The sequence below is a fragment of the Phodopus roborovskii genome, unplaced genomic scaffold (assembly GCF_943737965.1).
Source record: "Phodopus roborovskii unplaced genomic scaffold, PHOROB, whole genome shotgun sequence".
NCBI classification, from domain to species: domain Eukaryota; kingdom Metazoa; phylum Chordata; class Mammalia; order Rodentia; family Cricetidae; genus Phodopus; species Phodopus roborovskii.
The window spans coordinates 5,299,485-5,317,430 of NW_026126515.1; the positions used below are offsets into that span (position 1 = coordinate 5,299,485).

The following is a 17,946-nucleotide window of genomic DNA, read 5'->3' on the forward strand; positions in this document are numbered from 1 at the left end:
CCAGCCTGTGTGACTTCAGAGCAGTGACTCAGCCTCTCTGGGCTTAGGAGTGAGATAAGGGCAGCAGAGTGGCCTCTAAGCCAGACTGGTAGCGTTCCATCTGGCCTCACTGACATGATGCCCCTGGGGGACGGTCCTGCTGATAGCCTGTCCTTACAGTGTTCTGTGACCTGTGGAACCGGTATTAGGAAGAGGAGTGTCACCTGCCAGGGGCCTGAGGAGCCCCTGGTCCACGGCACAGCGTGCCCCTTGAAGGACCGGCCGACCTCCACTGAGCCCTGTGTGCAAGAGGCCTGTCCTGTGCTCCGTGGCCAGGCCTGGCACGTGGGCTCCTGGAGTCTAGTAAGTGTCTGTCCCCTCCTGGTGTGGCTGTCCGGCCCTGGTCCCTGGGGCCCTGGAAGGCTGCACACACGGCTGCCAAGAGCACTAGCTCCCTCTTCTTTAGGTGTCTCTGGCCTCAGGGCCTCTTTCTCCCCACTCCTCCCCACCCTGGGTCCTCAGTGCTCTAAAAGCTGTGGTTTGGGAACCCGGAGACGACGCGTCACCTGTGCCATTGGGCCGCCCGGTCACTGTGGGGACCTGCAGTCGTCCAAGCCCGCCGAGGTGGAACCCTGCAACGGCCAGCCTTGCCATCTTCCTCAGGGTGAGGACAGGGCAGGGAGGGTGCACCCCGTTCTCCCGGGCTGCCTCTTTGGTGTGCACCCCCTGCTTGGGGCCTTTCCCTGGCTGCTTTCCCACACCTCGGGCCAGAGCTGTCTGCAGAGCCCTGTGAGCCTTAGACCCACCCACCCAGCGCTGTCTTATATGCCGCCTTTCCAGTAGTTTCCTTGTTCCGTATGGTCCCGCTGCCCTTAGCTTCCCGAGGGCTGGGTCCGTGGCTTCCTGTTCTTGTGTCTACTCTCCCCACCCCACCCCACCCCCAGTGTACCGAGAACTGTACCTGTACCCCAGTATCTGGTACCTATACTCAACTGCTTGCTGAATGGACCAAGAGAGGAGGCATACTGCTTCTGCCTGTCTGTCCTCCCTTACACCCCCGCAGCCCATCCCTCTGGAGAAGGCGGATTCTTAGGCATGCAGACTACACAAGGAAGGGCTTGGTGTGTGGATGTGAGAAGAAAGTCAGGGTGGCGGCTGAGCTAGGATGGGAGGACAGGTTTGTCCTTGAAGTGCTGGTTTGTGGGGACTCTGAGATATGGATGGGCACCTCCGCTTGGGGACGGCAGGACTCCAGTGGAGGAGTGTGGCAGGGTCTCGGGAGCTGCAGGCTTGGTTCAGACACCGGCATTCTGACTACAAGTGTGGTTCCTTTCTCCTGGACAAGGGCAGCAAGGGTGGCTGTCATGGGGCACAATGTGGGAGCCCTGGGGTGGGGGCAAGCCCTGAGAGGCAAATTTGGTCCACACCCAGGGAGCAGAAGGCAGGAATCCATGAGCCAAAAAGGGTGGTGGCACCTAGTGTGTGTGATGCCCTGGGCACTGGAAAAGGGGGATGGGCAGAGTAATGCTTTATTATTATTTATTATTGAGACAGGGTGTAATGTAGCCTAGGCTGGCCTCAAACTCATAGCTAAGGATGACCTCCTGTCTCCTCCCTCCGAGGGCTGGGATTACAGGTGTGTACCACCACACCAGACCTAGAGATGCCTTTTAAAACTGGATTTTATTTTGTATGTATGGTATTGTGCTCCCATGTACATCTATGCATCTTGTGTATGCACGGTACCTGCAGAGGCCAGAAGACAGCACTCGATCCCCTGGACCTGGAGTCACATATGGTTACAAGCTACCATGTGGGTGCTGGGACTCCAATGCCTGGGTCCCCTGGAAGAGCAGCTGATGCTCTTAACTGCCCGATGATCTTTCCAACCTCCCCACAATTACATTTTGAATTATTCCTTTTAAAACAAAGATTTACTTAGTATGTATACAGTGTTCTGCTTGCACACCAGAAGAGGGCACCAGATCTCAGTACAGATGGTGTGAGCCACCATGTGGGTGCTGGGAATTGAACTCAGATCCTCAGGTCCTCTGGAAGAATAGGCAGTGCTCTTAACCGCTGAGCCATCTCTCCAGCCCTGGGTTGTCCTTTTTAAAGGCTGGTTCTCACCATGTATCCCTGGCTGGCCTTGAACTCTCAGGTCACTTTTTGTGGATCTGGGACTGCTGCCCTCACAGCCGCAGAGCCCGAGCACTTTCTCTGTGGATGCACTGCAGTGCCCTTCATTCAGGGGTCTGTGTTAACTGTCATCGGCATACACTTACTGTGGAAAAGCAGGAGGACCCCACCCCCATTAAGATACGCTGACTGTTTGGGGGGAGTACCCTGTTAGTTTCCTATTTCTCTGATTTTCTACAATTAAAAAAAAGATCTAGCATTTTCATTAAGACTATTAGCTACTCAAAACCATGAAAATCTATTTTTCTCTTGGGGTGTTGGGGCTCAAACCCAGGGCCTGGTTCATGCTAGGCCAGTGTCCTCTCAGCTGGCATGGTCCCAAGTCACCCAGTCTAATAGGATCCTCTAAGTTCAACCAGATTAAAAAACATTTCACAGGGCTGGAAAGATGGCTCAGAGGTTAAGAGAGCTGGCTGGTCTTCCAGAGGACCCAGGTTCAATTCCTAGCAACCACGTGGCAACTCACAACCGTCTCTGTAATGAGATCCGGTGCCCTCTTCTGACATGGAGATGTACATACAGGCAGAACATTATATGCACAATAAATAAATCTTTAAAAAAAATTTCACCAGGTGCTGGTGGTACACACCTTTTAATCCAGTGCTCAGGAGGCAGAGGCAGGCAGATCTCTGAGTTCGAGGCCAGCCTGGTCTACGGAACTAGTTCCAGGACAGCTTAGGGCTGTTATAGAGAAACCCTGTCTGGAAAAACCTAAATAAACATTCAGACGTGTAGAAAAGCTGAAAGAAATCATTGATACATATGATACATTGATACCGGTATGTGTTGATACATTCCGGTAATCCCTGCGCCCGAGAGGCCGAGGCAGGAGGACTGTGACTTTAAGGCCAGTACAGGCACAAAGTCTCTGCTGGGTTGTGTTTTCAGGGCTGGGAATCTTCCTTTTCATCTCTGGTGTTGCCTTTCTCTGGTTCTGCCCTCTACACCCATTACTTGGTTCCCCACAGAGGTCCCTAGCATACAGGACTCACGGATCCACCCTTCAGGCCCCAGGATGTCCCCAGTCTCAGGTGAGAAGCTGGGTGCCTGCCCCAGGGCCCTGTCGCCCGGTGAGGCCGCTGGTCTGGCGTTGGTACAGGGGGAGTGCAGGAAGGTGGTTTGAAAATAGACACTGAGGGTGAGGAGCGTGTGGGTCCACCAGTGATTTTTTTTTTTTTTCTCTCTTCCTATTCAGATGCGAGAGACCAGCGATGGGCGGCCCAGGAGCCACCCAGGGCCCAGAGTAAACCCAGGGAGGGCCAGGACCCCCACCTGTCAGCTGCAGGCCAGGTCCCCACTCTACAGCACCCTCCACACCGGCCACCCCTGAGGCCTAGCTCAGGACCCCGTGACTGCAGACACAACCCCCACGGATGCTGCCCTGATGGCCGCACACCATCTCTTGGGCCGCAGTGGCAAGGCTGTCCCCTGGCTGGGGCCTTGTGTCTTCAGAGCAGGTGGGTTGGGACAGCTCTTCCTCAGCACCCTCAGAAGGAGGGTGGGGCTGGGCCACGTTGGCCAGGGCCAGCATCCCTGACCAGGGCAGGCTTGCCCAGCCGAGAATTCCTGAGGCTCTCTGACTGCGCTGTTTGGGTGTGTGGGTGGGGCTCTCTTCCTCCTGACTGGATTCTAATGCACTCAGCCTGAGGTAGGTAACCTGAGGCCCAGAGCAGGTACAAAAGGTGATTTCACCTCTCACCTCTCCAGCCCAGGCTAGGATCAGGAGCACAGTGTGGAGCTGGCCACCTCTCAAGTCTTGTACCAACACTCTTCCTTCAGCCTTGTAGGGGAGGGGCTGAGCCACCCCACTGTGCCAAATGCCTTCTCTGCAGTTCTTCTGAGCTCTCCCTAGCACGGGTCCCTGAGGGACTGCACTGCTAAGGGTCTGGGATTTGGGACCAGTGACTTCCAACTGTTTGCTGGATGACAAAGCCAGTGCCTTTCCTGTTGGTGGCTTCCTCTTCTGAGGGCTGGGAACCATGGGAGCTGCTGAGGGAGGCTGTGAGGGAGGCGGCCCTCCCTTCACCTTGCTTCAAACCCTCTGGTTGGTGGAAGATCAATGGTGGACTGGAATTGTTCTGGGAGCCCCTTGTTTGTGCAGGTGCATTCCCCTTTCTGGTTTGGGGATGGGAGGTGCGCCATGCATCAAGCAGAGGTGCGGTTTGGCCTGCACAGGACTGGCTCTCAGGCAGGTCTTTACCCGGACAGCCTCCTAAGTGATCGGCGGCCTCAGAGCCTCTCCCCACCCTGGGAGCGCGGGGGCCGGGCTGGGCAGTGAGGCTGGCTCTGTGCTCTCTAGGTACGGATGCTGCCCTGATGGGGTGTCTGCAGCTGAGGGACCCCAGCAGGCTGGCTGCACCAGGTCTCTGGGCAGTGACAATGCTGGGAACAGGCCAGGGTCCAGGGCAGTGGCTCCCAAGGTAGGTGGCTCCCGTGGCAGGAACACAGCTCAGGGCTACTGGCATCTCTGCAGCTTCAGCCTTGCGAAAGGGAGGCCCCTACAAACCTGGTAACCCAGGCCATCCTTTCAAAGAGCTGGGCTTCAGAGGTGGCCTCCAGGCTCCCCCCCCCCCGCCTGGGTGGGTTCTCATCTCTGCCCCTTTCTTTTCCCGTCATCCTCCCTCTGGGCAGCCCAAGCTCCCCACAGGAAGCAAGCGTTATTCCTCATTCCCAACCTCTCACTTCCTCTCTAGGTCCCCAAGACCCACCAACCCCAGGCCCATCAGAGTGAACCCAGTGACTGTCGTGGCTCCCAGTTTGGCTGTTGCTATGACAACGTGGCTTCTGCAGCTGGTCCCCTGGGGGAAGGCTGTGTGGGCCAGCCCAGCTATGGTGAGAGGGATACCCCTTCTCATCCTTACTAATGGGTGGATTCTGGGGTCTCGATGGGTCCTCATCCCCCACCCACAGCCAAAGGCCTCATTGACTCATAGGTCCCCAGTACCTGAGCAGGCAGTAGATACCAGACCAGAGGACTTTGGTAGATTGTTCCTGCATCTATGGTGTTTGCATTTGACTGAGGAGGGTTATAAATGGAGCTCCCAGGGCTGTGGATGCGGCTCAGTGGGTGGAGTGTTTGCCCAGCATGCACGGAGCCCTGGCTCAATCCTCAGTGCCACATGAACCAGATATGGTGGTACAGGTCTGTAATCCCAGTACTTGAGAGGTAGAGAGACAGGATGATCAGAAGTTCAAGGTCATTTTTAGCTCTATGCCGTGTTTAACGCTAGCCTGAGATAAATAATTGTCTCAGAAAGGGGGGGGGTATACAAGTAAAATCAGCCCAGGCGGTAAGGTCAGGTGGGCAGTGCTGTAGGGCTAACCCCTGCCTGAGGTAGGGTGTGTGTTGTCAGGAGAGGAGGCTGAGTTTTAGAGACAAGGTAGAGGCTGGAGCAGAATGGTCTGTCATGGGAATATGTATGTGAAGTCTGACAGGCTGGTGGCCCAGGGCTCAGCAGAAGGGTGGCTGTATCAGGACAGACAGCCATAGCCACTTGGAACATGGAAAGATGGAGCAGGCTATTCATGCTGGCCAGCAGGGTTTGTGAGGACAAGCAGGCTAGAGGCTGGTACATGGTCCCAGGGATGAGGACAAGGGCGGGTCTTCCACTGGGCATGTTCACAGCCCTCGGGGGAGGGCACAGTGCCGTCAAACTCTAGCTGGTCTGTGCGTGCATACCAAGGGACCCAGGCTGGAAGGGACATGAGAGAGCGGCTCAAGCTCTTTCCTGGGGGCAGGCTCGAGTTTGATACGGGTGCAGGGTGTTGTGACACAGCCCAACCAGGTCTAGGACAGACCCTGGGAGTGTCCTGGGCTCCTAGGGGAGGTCGGGGACCCTGGCAAGAGTGGGAGCTACCCTCTGTAAACTAAGACTGGTATGTTCCTTAAGGCTGAGGGGAGAGGGCATTGTTACCACTGGCCACCTGGGTAACATGTTCCATTCACAATCCACAGCCTACCCAGTGAGGTGTCTGCTGCCCAGTGCTCCCGGGTCGTGTGGAGACTGGGCTGCCCGCTGGTACTTTGTGGCATCAGTGGGCCGGTGTAACCGCTTTTGGTATGGTGGCTGCCACGGCAATGCCAATAACTTTGCATCGGAGCAGGAGTGTATGGACAGCTGCCAGGGACACCACGGCCCCCGCCATCCTGAGGCAGGAGCCTCTGGCCATCGCATCCACATGGACGGTGGCCAGCGTGGTCCTGGAGGCCAGCAGGAACCTGACTGGCACAGGACAAGAGCCACAGTCCCGAGACTGCCCTCACCTGGAAACCCTTGGCGAAGAGAACCAGAGCCAGGGCCAGAGGAGGTACCCCATCCCCCAGCCTATGGCAAACGACCCGGAGATCAGGAACCCCGCTCCAGAGTCCACGGACTGGGTAGACCACCAGTGCTGCCCACACGTAGCTCCTCCTCCAGGTGAGGCCTGCTTCCCAGGTAAGGACAATGGATGCCCAGGCCAGGGCTGAGCCCTAGACAGACAGCCCAGCCAGGTGGGTCTTGTCACCATCACACTACACACAGGGATGCCGAGGCTCTGGGGATGTAGGCTTAGCTGAGCTTATCTGCTCCCAGATTCTCTCTCTGCTTTAGCTACTGAACCCCGAGGTCTGTGTCTAGACAAAAAAAGCTTGCTAGATCCCAGCCTCAGTTTCTTGACCTGTAAAATGGTGGTAATGTTTCATTTCCTGAATGGACAGTTATTTATCACTTATTCTGTCGTATTAACAAGGGGCTTGGGGAAATAAGCAACTAAAACACGGGGCACATGTCACAGCTGAGCCTCTTGGTTGGCTCCTCACATGGTGCTGACATGTGGTCCTCCTCAGCCCCTCCCTCCTCCCGTGGGCTGCCTGCCTTGCTCTACTGCACAGCTGCCTAAGGAGCAATGCCTGGGGGTACGGCAGGGCTGGCAAGGCTGGAGTCGCCCACGGGACTCTAGCCCTGCAAATACCTACAAGAGACAGTTTGCTGGTGGCCTGCTCCTGTGCCGGGAGGCAGACACACACCTCTTGCCTCTCCAGGGTCAGCTTGGCAGGCTCCCAGCCCTCCTTGGTCCAAGCAGCTGTCGGGCAGGCAGTACAGCTCTTTTGCCCTGGTAACACCTCCCCAGAGTTCCAGGCAGGGTGGCAGAAAGATGGCCAGACCATCTCCTCCAACAGGTGAGAGGCTCTGAGAGTGTGGTGAGCAATAGCTACCCTCCATCTCCTGAAGGTGCAATGTCCTCTCTTGTGGAGGTGCCTCTGGCATTTCTTGGGAGTGTGAGAGGGCTCCAAGTGCTGTGGGGCTGTTTGGTAGCGTGGGTGTCAGAGGACTCATACTGCTGTCAGGAGGCCAGAGACCTGTCCCTCCTCCCTCCATCAGGTACCAGCTACAGTCAGATGGCTCCCTCATCATCAGCCCCTTGAGGCCAGAAGATGCCGGTGACTATGGCTGTGGCAGCCACAGGCCAGGCCATGAGCCCCAGAAAATCCAGCTTCGCGTCACAGGTTTCTGTCTCATCCTCTCTACCCCCACTTCCCAAGGTCTCACAAAACAGAAGGATGAGGGAGGGTGACCAGAGGGCAGGCCTGGGCAGGGCTGACCCACCCTACAAAGGCCCACGTTCTTCTTTGGTTACTTCCTCCGAGGGTGGGAACAACGCCCCCATTGTCTTCTCCACGGTCTTTGATGGTCTTATGGCCTCTTTCATTCCCTTCTCCTCAAAGCTCATACTTGCTGCTTTTGGCCTCATGACAGGGGGTGACATGGCAGTGTTGTCCGAGCCCCAGCAGAGGCAGTTCCCTCAGACCAGGCACCCGGACCCTGGCCATGGTCCTCGGGATTCTGGAATAAGGGCAGAAGCTGGGAGCCAAGGGGTTGTCTCTTCCCCACACACCAGGCCTGCAAGCAGGTAACAACACAGCATACATGCCCTAATGCTCTCTGAACAATATACTCAGGGTCTTTCAGGGTTCCTGATCTCAACAGGGGATAAGGGAAAATATGTGCTGTGGTTAGGTCTTTACCAGCCAGTGCCCTGGGCTTGGAGAGTTGGCCTTGAGGTCTAGTTCCATCTCGGGATTTGGGGGCCGAGGGAGTACCTCTCAGGGCTTGGTGGCAGATGTGCAGGTCATGAGAATGCAGGCAGACACACTGGTGTTTAGTCAGTCAAGGTGGCAGCCAGCCCTGGGCCTTTACCCCAGATCTTAACTAGTGTTGGTGTCTTAACGGGACTAAGGGATAATTTTAGGGATCCAACCCTGGCTAGAGAGGGAGAAAGGGGCTTATGCAGAGGACTATGTTATGGGGTGAAGTAGCAGCCAGGGCCCCTTAGCTATGCATAATTTGTTTTGTAGGCTGCGTTTGGACCGGACTCAGCCTGGGGTGGTGGATGCCAGTCCTGGCCAGCGGATCCGGCTGACCTGCCGAGCTGAAGGGTTCCCACCCCCCACCATCGAGTGGCAAAGAGATGGGCAGCTGGTCTCTTCTCCCAGGTTCATTCAGCCTGTTCACCTACCTCCAGACACACATCCTATGGAGGCCAGAGCAGGGCTCCGGACTTGGAGAAATGGGGTTGGAGCATAGGTCTTCTAGCCATTTTCCAAAGTATGGCTGATGGAAATGAGAGGCTGCCCAGGGGGAGACAGATTGTGCACGCTCCTGGAGGATCCCCATTGCTGACATGTACTGAGCCTTGTTCCCTGTTGTGTAAGCTGCAGGGAGCCATTGTGAACTATGTGTTTCTTGTCAGTGGTTTATACACAGGAGCTTAGGGTCACACAGCTCACTCCCCAATCAGGGTTCGAGTCTACTTTGCTTATGGCAAACACTAGAAATCTGAGCCTTTAATTGTAGAATCCTAGAGGTGAGGTAGGTGGACTTCTGTGAGTTCTAGAACAGCCAGTATAAATGGTATGAGACTGTCTCAAACAAACTAGAAATTGAATCTAAGATTGTGTTGCATGTCCATGAGAAACTTCTGTACAGAGGCTGGAAGTCAACTGGAGACATTATTCTTGGGAACTGTCCACCTTGTTTCTTTAAGATGGGGTCTCTCATTGGCCTGAAGCTTGCCAAGTTACTAGGCTGGCCGGCCAGCAAACCCACCCAGTGCTGGGATTAGAAGCATGCCCTACCATGCCTGCCTGCCCCCTCCCCCACCCAAGCCTCCACTGTGGATTCTGGGGGTTGAACTCAATCCTCATGCTTATAAAGCAAGTACTTTACCAATTGTGGTCTCTCTGGCCCTTTTTGATTTTTAGAGATAGGGTTTCTCAGTGTAGTCCTAGCTGTCCTGGAACTCGCTCTGTAGACTAGGCTGGCCTTGAACTCACAGAGATCCACCTGCCTCTGCCTCCCAAGTGCTGGGATTAAAGGCATGTGTCATCATCACCCAGCTCCCCTTTCCGTGTGTTTTTTGTTTTTGTTTTGTTTTGACACAGGGCATCACATTGTAGCTCAGGCTGGCCTGGAAGTCACCAGGTTATATACTAGGTTGGCATCAAACTCATGGCAATCCTGCTTCTTCTGAGTGCTGGGATTACAGGCATGAGCCACCACACCTGGTCTCAAATAGTTTTTAAATCAGAAAACATGAAATGATTTGTTATTGAGTTTAAAAGCCAGGTATTGTCAAGTAAATTACAATGTTGGCAGCTGGACTGCGTGAGGGGCTGGGGCCATCAGCTCTTTTGCTGGACGGTTTTGAACAGGGGGCCCTGCTCAGCCCTCCTCCCCACTCCTGCCCCTCTTGATCCCAGCTCAGTCCCTAGGTGGGTGAAAGCCAACTCTTGTTTCGTCCCCAGGCACCAGCTGCAGCCTGATGGCTCTCTGGTCATCAGCCGAGTGACTGTGGAAGATGGTGGCTTCTACACCTGTGTTGCTTTTAATGGACAGGACCGAGACCAGCACTGGGTCCAGCTCCGAGTTCTGGGTAGGAAAGGAGGTTCTGAGTGGGATGGGGTGGGGATAGTGGGGGTGGGGTCTGCGAGAGCCACTGACGACGTCTTCTTGTGTCTAGGGGAGCTGACAATCACAGGCCTGCCTCCTTCCGTGACCGTGCCAGAGGGCGACACTGCCAGGCTTCTGTGTGTAGTGGCTGGAGAAAGTGTGACCATTAGGTGGTCCAGGTACAGTGCTATTTTAGCCATACATGCTCTTCTAGTCTCATTCTGTCAGAAATGTCACTATTACCACTATACCACCATCCGCTGAGGCCTGATGACACAATTTCCTTTTTTTTTTTTTTTTTTTTTTTTTTTTGCGGGGGTGGGGTGGGGTGGGAGGAGGGTTGAAACAGGGTTTCTCTGTATAGCCCTGGCTGTCTTGGAACTCCTTGAAATTCCATAAATCTGCCTGCCTCTGCCTCCCGGATTAAAAGCATGCGCCACCACCTTGTGGCTAATTTGTTTTTTGGTATTTTCAAAACAGGGTCTCACTATGTAGCCCTGGCTGGCCTGGAACTCACTGTGTAGATGCTGGATTCAAACTCACAGATACCTGCCTCTGCCTCCTGAGTGCTGGGATTAAGGGTGTATGCCATCATATCCAGCAACTACAGTTTTCTTAATTTTAGTATCATTGAAATATTGGGCCAGGCAAGCTTGTTTTAGGCTTGTTCATGGTAGGATATTTAGCAGCATCTAGAACATCATCTGTTAGAGCCAGTAAGCAACATCCTCCCTGCCCAGGTTAAAACAGTACACAGTATTTCCAGACATGGTCCTATCTCCTCCATATTGAGAATCACAGGGCTGTATGCAGCTTTGGAGACTTCAGGGTTTTTCTTTTCCAAGTTTACTTATGTGTATTTGTGTAAAACACATGCGTGCCTGTGCCTGGTGCCTGTGGAGGTCAGGAGGAGGAGGGTGGGTCTCTGGAACTGGAGTTACAGCTGAGTCACCAGGTGGCTGCTGGAAACCGAACCATGATCCTCTGCAGGAACACATCCTTAACCACTGAGGCAACTCTCCAGCCCCAACTTCAGTGTACCGATTCCAGATCAGCTCTTCTTTTTAAATTCAGCAGCTTTCTTTTGCCTGTACCTCTTTAGAATATGTCCAAATCTACATGAGTGTCTGGAGATTTGGGGATCACTTGAACCTCAGGGCACTATGAGCTGAGAGGTGGCTTTGGCCCGGGTTTCCCCCCGAGTGCTCACTGAGCACAGAAGGGAGGCCCTCGATCTGGGAGAGTCAGGGACAAGGCCAGGGAGGGTAAGAGAGGGAAGGATGCTCTTGGGAGGAGAAGCGGTGAATTGTCAAAGGCCAGTACTTCCTGGAGGGAGGCACTGGTGGTGATGGCGACTATGGAGGCCGGCTGCCTCCTCGGCAGCTTCAATTCCAGGGGCATCAGTGCTCAGTGTCCCCCTCACAGCATGGTTGTACATCTTGCCGTCTGTCCTGATCACTGCTCTACCTACATCCAGCCCCTGCTCCAGGGGACATTCAGTGGAGAGGCCACCAATCACCCCCTTCCCATGGCTTCCCTACTGTCCTCAGAGCTGTTGCCCTGGACAGCTCTGGAGATGGGCTCCTCCAGAGGTCATTCCGTGCTGACACACTCTTGGGTCGGGACTTCAGTTCCAGATCTCCTAGGCACCCCAGGTTCAAAACATCTCACTATTCATTCCTCTCCACTTTGGCGGGCTCCAGTGAGCCAAGACCGAGTTACCTATCTGCCCTCATGGGCAAAGAGAAGGCTGCCCTAATGCCACCATTGCCTAGTGACCAAGCTGTACTTTCCACCTCCCACCTCTGATCTTCACCTGTCTGTACTTCCGTGCCCGTCATCTTCTCCACGTGCACAAACCACTAACCCCCCCCACCCCTGCTTCCTCTTCCAGGTTACCCCAGCCAGTCCCACTCCCCTCAAGCCCTAGTCACTCCCAGAGCTGTTTAAACCCTTGCTACGAGTCTTGCCTGGCTCCCTCCTGCCTCTCTTTGCTCTGGCTTGTCTTCAGGTTCCCAAATCCTAGTTTCTCCCGTTGGCCAGCTCTGCTGCTGACTTCTCCCCTCCTCAGGTCAGCTAGCCCCTTTCTTGTGGAAGGTTCCCTGGACACCTGCACCCTCCCCTGTACCATGAAGGTGAATGTAGGTTTCCCCCGACACAGGGCCTGGCATTTGTCAGTGACAGGCTGGAGTGGGTTCCTTTGTGGATCCAAGGCAAATTGATAACTCAGTGCTTAGTCGTGCCACCGGGCTTTGGGAATGTCCTCCTACTAATTTAGTGCACCTGTGCCTACTTCCTGAAGTGTCATGTACTTGCTCTCCTGGGGAGAGAAGGTTGGCTCTGGAATAGCCTTGGCCAATGTCTCCCAGGCCTCCTAGGGCATGTATCCAGAGGTCCTGGATGGCTCTCTCAATGTCCTCTCCCCTCCAGGAATGGACTCCCAGTACAGGCAGATGGCCACCGTGTGCATCAGTCTCCGGATGGCACACTGTTGATCCACAACTTGCGGCCCAGGGATGAGGGCTCTTACACATGTAGTGCCTACCGTGGGAGCCAGGCCGTGAGCCGCAGCACCGAGGTGAAGGTGACCCTACCAGGTGAGAGGCTTGTCCCTGGGTTTTGCTGCCCTGAAGGCCAGCTGAGCATGCAGGTCACAGGCTTAGCGATCTTGCTCTTACCTGTGCTCGCACCTGTGCACAAGTCTAGTTTCTGGTGTTGTGACTGGGGGTGGGCGTTTACTATCACCCCAGAGCCCCCTTCCTGGGGCTACCCTACCACCTGAGGCCGAGGAAGTGTTCAGTCTGGCACCGCAAATGCCTCAACTCTGCCATTTGTCCTTAGCAGTCTTACTCTTAAAAATAAGATTGGTTGGAATGTTTAAGACGGATGGACCCCTAAAATCTGTGCACTCTAATCAGGGTGGCAGAAGGGCTGCGTCTCAGAGACCCAGGCTCTATCCCCAGCACCATAACAAACGAGAACATACATATGGAAACAAGACTTCATTCTTAAGGACAGGATCAATGTTTGGTACAAGCTCCTTTGTAAATCATGCTGGAGAAGTGCCTCTTTGATCATCTAGGCACGTGACAGAGGGCAGGGTCACCACATCCTTTATTCATGATAGGTACCCAGAGAGCTTCAGGGACGCTCTCACCATCCACACTGCAGAAGTGTGGACAGCTGGGAACCAAAGGCAGGCTTTTTTTTGACTCCTGGTTTTATTTATTTACTTCTGTAGCCCAGGTTGGCCTTGAATTTGCTATGTAGCCATGACTACTCTCTACTTTAATCTCCTGGCCTTTGTTTCCCAGGTGGTACCATGCCTGTTTTTAAGTTACATCTTAGAATTGGTGAAACAGGACTGTTTAAAGTTCAAGCTCACATGAGCTCCGCGTTTAAGTGACAAGGCTGGGGCCGGAAGGGTTCACTCACTCTGCTCTCCATAGGTCTTAGTTGAGGGAGGGACTGAGCCAGGTCAGGGCCTCTGGCCAAGCAGCCAGTTCTCATAGACCCGAGGCAGACCTTGGAGAAGGGTACCGGGCTTGGAGGTAACAGGGCACTAACTACCTGGTCTGCATGAACACTCATGACTAGTAGAGTTGACATAAGTCAGTACTGGCAGTCTTCCTGGCTACTAGGCTGAGTGTGGGAACTGGCCAGAGGCTGAAGGTGTGTGTTGAAACGTTGCTTTGCTTTGGGACTGCTACTCACTTTGAGCTCCCTAAGCAGTGTCAGGGACATCAGGGCCGAGCCCAGTGCTCTGCAACCAGGGATCGTTGGCGGCTTGGTGTGCCTGTGTGAACAATAGTTCTCTGGTGAAAACACCTACTGAAGTACTCCCACCTTTGACATTTCTAGAAAATCTATCTCATCTACACACTAACCAAACACACAAGAGCAAGACTGCAGACATCTATGGTCCTAGCTCTTGGGCTCTTGGGTTACAGAGGCAGGTTACCAGTTTGAGCGACATCCCTATTAGAACAATAGCCAACCAAACAAAATCCACCTCGAGGACAACCCACCCAAGGGGATCTGGACATTCACATTTGTGATCAACTGTAGGAATGTCTATCGTGAGGGAGACCAGATGATAATCAGAAGCCTGTCCAACAAGGGAGGCTAGTGAGCTTTGGGTGACGTGTGGGTGCCATGAGTTAACTTCCACACCCCACTCACGGCTGCAGCGAGGCCTCCTCCTCTGTCCTCTGCTAGATGTTGCAGTCTTTACATATTTTGGAGGCATCTCAACAGAATTCCAGCAGTCCCCTCCCTATCTGTCTATATTCCTTCCGTTGACCAGCCTGCAGATATATGCCTTTGTTGTTGTTTTGACAGTTACATAGTGACTATCGTGCTATCCCAAGTTATGGCTTGGTGCCACTAGAGTGTTAGCATGGGGTGGTGGCTTAGGCCTATGAGGGCCAAGTAAAAAGCAGAAAATACTGTAGGAATGGGAGGTAGCCTGACACCCATTCTGTTCCTGTCTCATGAGGAAAAACACGTTGGGGGGGGGTCAAGACAGTGCTAAGCTCCATAAGCTCTCCAATTTCTGTCATGGTTTTTATACACCCTGGGTGGCATTGTGAGTGGGTTTTGTACATTATAGATAAGCAATCTACACTCCTGTCACCAAACCATACTCCTATGCCTCTTTTTAGTGTTTTTAGTATGAGACAGGGTCTCCCTGGGTTGTCCCGGCTGGCCTTGAAGCCGTGGTCTGCCTTGGGGGCCCCAAGTAGAGCTGTTACAGGCCTGTGCCAGCAGGACCAGCTGTTTTAAGTCCTTAGGAGCACCTCTTTAAGGCAGACACTATTCCCTCTCCATTTCACAGAGGGAGCAGAGGCTCCAGGAGCTCAAGAAATGAATTTGCCCAAGGGAATCATCTTAACCACACTACACAGAGCACTTATGATAGGTTGGGACTGCAGCAGCTGATAGTTGAAATCAAGGTTTCAGATTTTGGAAACAGTGTGCACACATGGTATCGTTACCATGCACACGCAGGAAGCCAGTGCCGTGGTTATGCTGGTAAGAATGGCAAACTTTCTTAAGGCCACTCAGCTGGTCTGGTCTTTCCATGGTGTCTTCTGAAGCAACAGGGACATGAAGATACTCAGCCCTGTATGCCTGGCTGTAGGGACACTGGGGACAGGGCTGCACAGAGCCTCCAGAGAAAAGGCAGGGTGCCTAGGATGAGGCAGTGGACTGAACTCTAGGAAGGTGGAGGGTGGTGCAGGGGCTATGCTCTCAGCGTAGCCTTAGAGCCACAGTTAACAGGGCTTTGAAGAGCTGTCGTTTTCTAGGTGGGACTAGGACATGGGCAAGCTGGGGGAGGCTGGGGGACAGAGCAGCACCAGGGAGGATGACAGCTCTCGCTGACTTCCAGCTTTCCTAGGACTGACCCTACCTCCCCTTCCTCCTAACCCAGCTGCCATGTGTCTCTTCAGCCGTGGACAGTAAAGGCAGGGAGTTACCTTGGAAGAGCCATTTGATGGTCTAGTTAGTGAGAGTCTGGAAAGGCTGTGCACTGGGCTGAGGCCACAGATAAGAATCACGGAGGACCACTAGTAAGGCCAGCAAGGGGTGGGAGCCATCCTCCCTTGCTGCTCAAGCATGTGTGGACCAGGTGAGAGGCTGCAGCAGGACAGCTGCCTCAGCCCCTCCTCTCCTCTCGTTCTGCAGCACCAGCCGCTCAGTCCAGGGACCTGGGCAGGGAGTGCATCGACCAGCCGGAGCTAGCCAACTGTGCCTTGATCCTGAAGGCCCAGCTCTGTGGCAATGAATATTACTCCAGCTTCTGCTGTGCCAGCTGCTCCCGCTTCCAGCCGAATGCTCAGCCTGTCTGGCAGGAGGGATGAAGGCTAGCTGTGGCGCCAGTCCTGGATAGTTTGCTGGGGAGAAGGGATGGTAAGCCATGGCTTGCAGAGGGAATCTCCTTTCGGATACTGGCCCTCTCAGAGATCCAGGGATAAGGTCCAGCAGGCTGCCAGCCTCCCCTTGTAGTGTAGTCTGTTTGATATGACTTCAAGCTGCTGTCAAGAGGAATCTGCCTATACAGAACTGTTCCTTTACACCTTCTCGCTATAGTCCCTGCTGCCTCGAGGAGCCTTTATCTGAGATGCTTGGGCCCAAAGTGTTCTAAACATTGAAATATTTGCAGACTTTACTAATTGAGCATCCATAATCTAAAAATCTGAAATGCTCTGACGCTTGGAACACCACATGCCATGTCAGCCTTCAAAAATGTCTCAATGTTTGATTTTTGAGTGAGGGGTGCTCAATCTGTACAGGGGACCCACTGGGCACACTGCAGAGCAGGCTGGGTGGGGAGAGAATGTGACAGTAGGGGGAGTGGCAACTGCTCAGTCCCAAGTGTTCTTTCTGTGCTAGAACACAAAGCCATCAGGTCAGGTGCTGAGCTGTCGCTCAGGTCTTTTCCTCTTCCGAGGCAGTGGCACAGCTGGCTTCAATGCCATCACAGTATGGAGTTCACAGTGATGCCTGGCAAGTTCTTGGCAAGTTAGAGCACAATCATAGGGCCTCTATGTAGGGATGTGGGATGAAAACGCCAGATAGCATTGTACCCTGAGTGTGAAAAATTGGGAAAAAAACTACACTGCAGCCCTCCTGGGGTTGCCCCACAAAGTAGGCTGGGAAGGTTCACGTGCCTCTTCCTTTACACAGTTCACTAACCTGCTCTGAGCAGCAGAGAGGAGCATGCTTCCTTAAGTGGAAATCTGTGGATCAGAGTATTTGTTGCTAGAGAAAAATCAGAACTAAATCAGAGCTAAAACAGCAGGTGGGGGCTGATGAGATGGCTTGGGGTGAAGCACTCACTGCCAAGTCTGATGACCTGAGTTTGTGCCCTAGAACCCACACCTAGCAGAATGCAGAACGGACTCAGGCAAGTTGTCCTCTGACCACCATGCATGCACACACACACCAAAAACAAAAAAACACAAAAACCAAACAAAAAACTGGGAATGATCAGCCAGCCTGGGTCACAGAGTGAAACCCTATTTCAAAGTAAATAACCCCAAACTCCGTATTAGCAAGATGGGGGGTATGATGTCACAGTTAGGGAAGTGGTTTTAGTAGTCAGAGATGCAGGCGGGGATCCTTCATCTTTCAGAGCCTCTTAATTCTTAAATAATAATGCTCAAGAGGCACACATTTAGTGAGCTTCCAGGCTTCCCCACTAACTCCGATGACAAGACTACAAGACCAAAGGGTACCGAGGGACCAAAGCTTCATGTGTAAGTGGTGTCCCAGGCCATCTCACTCAAAAAGAAAAGACACAGAGCCTCTCTGAGAGCTGAGAAACATTTGGGTGACAGATGTTTGTAGGAACAAGAAGGGGGGGGGGCTGAGAGGTGAGGGGGTAAACTACCCTAGTCAGGGTTACTTAGCCTGCTGTCAGAGCACAACAAACCACCAAAGACAAACTCCTCAAGACCTAAAGCACAACTTGATGTCCTCCCCACCGGAATTCTAAGTGGCCTGGTGAACAGGCTGGGTATTACAGGTGTTTTGTGTGTGTGTGTCTGTGTGTGTATGCGCACATGTGTGTGCATGCGTTGGAGGATCTGGCATGCTAAGCACACATTTCACTGGGCTACACCTCAGTAAATTCCAAGATACAGCTAAGGCTGAGAGGCAGTGTTCTGTCAGGCAGTGGTGGTACACTCCTTTAATTCTAGCACTTGAGAGGCAGAGGTGGGCAGATCTCTTGAGTTCGAAGCCAGCCACAGCCAGGGCTACATAGTGAGACCCTGTTTCTATGCATACAGCATCATGGCTCCAACCCTGGGGTTAAGAACCCCGCTTCTGG

General features: G+C 53.6%; 1 protein-coding gene across 1 annotated transcript in view; it reads left to right on the forward strand.

The window, feature by feature from the left end:
* The window catches only part of Papln (papilin, proteoglycan like sulfated glycoprotein), a 28,005-nt gene extending 11,744 nt beyond the window's left edge, over positions 1-16,261 (forward strand). The window contains exons 13-27 of the mRNA XM_051196321.1: positions 160-342; positions 502-643; positions 3,147-3,209; positions 3,374-3,635; positions 4,478-4,598; positions 4,872-5,010; positions 6,134-6,596; positions 7,202-7,339; positions 7,542-7,666; positions 7,917-8,070; positions 8,516-8,653; positions 9,965-10,092; positions 10,180-10,288; positions 12,540-12,706; positions 15,798-16,261. Coding sequence (XP_051052278.1) covers positions 160-342; positions 502-643; positions 3,147-3,209; positions 3,374-3,635; positions 4,478-4,598; positions 4,872-5,010; positions 6,134-6,596; positions 7,202-7,339; positions 7,542-7,666; positions 7,917-8,070; positions 8,516-8,653; positions 9,965-10,092; positions 10,180-10,288; positions 12,540-12,706; positions 15,798-15,973 — 2,508 coding nt within the window. The 3' untranslated portion in view covers positions 15,974-16,261. The remainder of the gene's footprint in view (positions 1-159; positions 343-501; positions 644-3,146; positions 3,210-3,373; positions 3,636-4,477; positions 4,599-4,871; positions 5,011-6,133; positions 6,597-7,201; positions 7,340-7,541; positions 7,667-7,916; positions 8,071-8,515; positions 8,654-9,964; positions 10,093-10,179; positions 10,289-12,539; positions 12,707-15,797) is intronic.
* Positions 16,262-17,946: the final 1,685 nt, after the last annotated feature.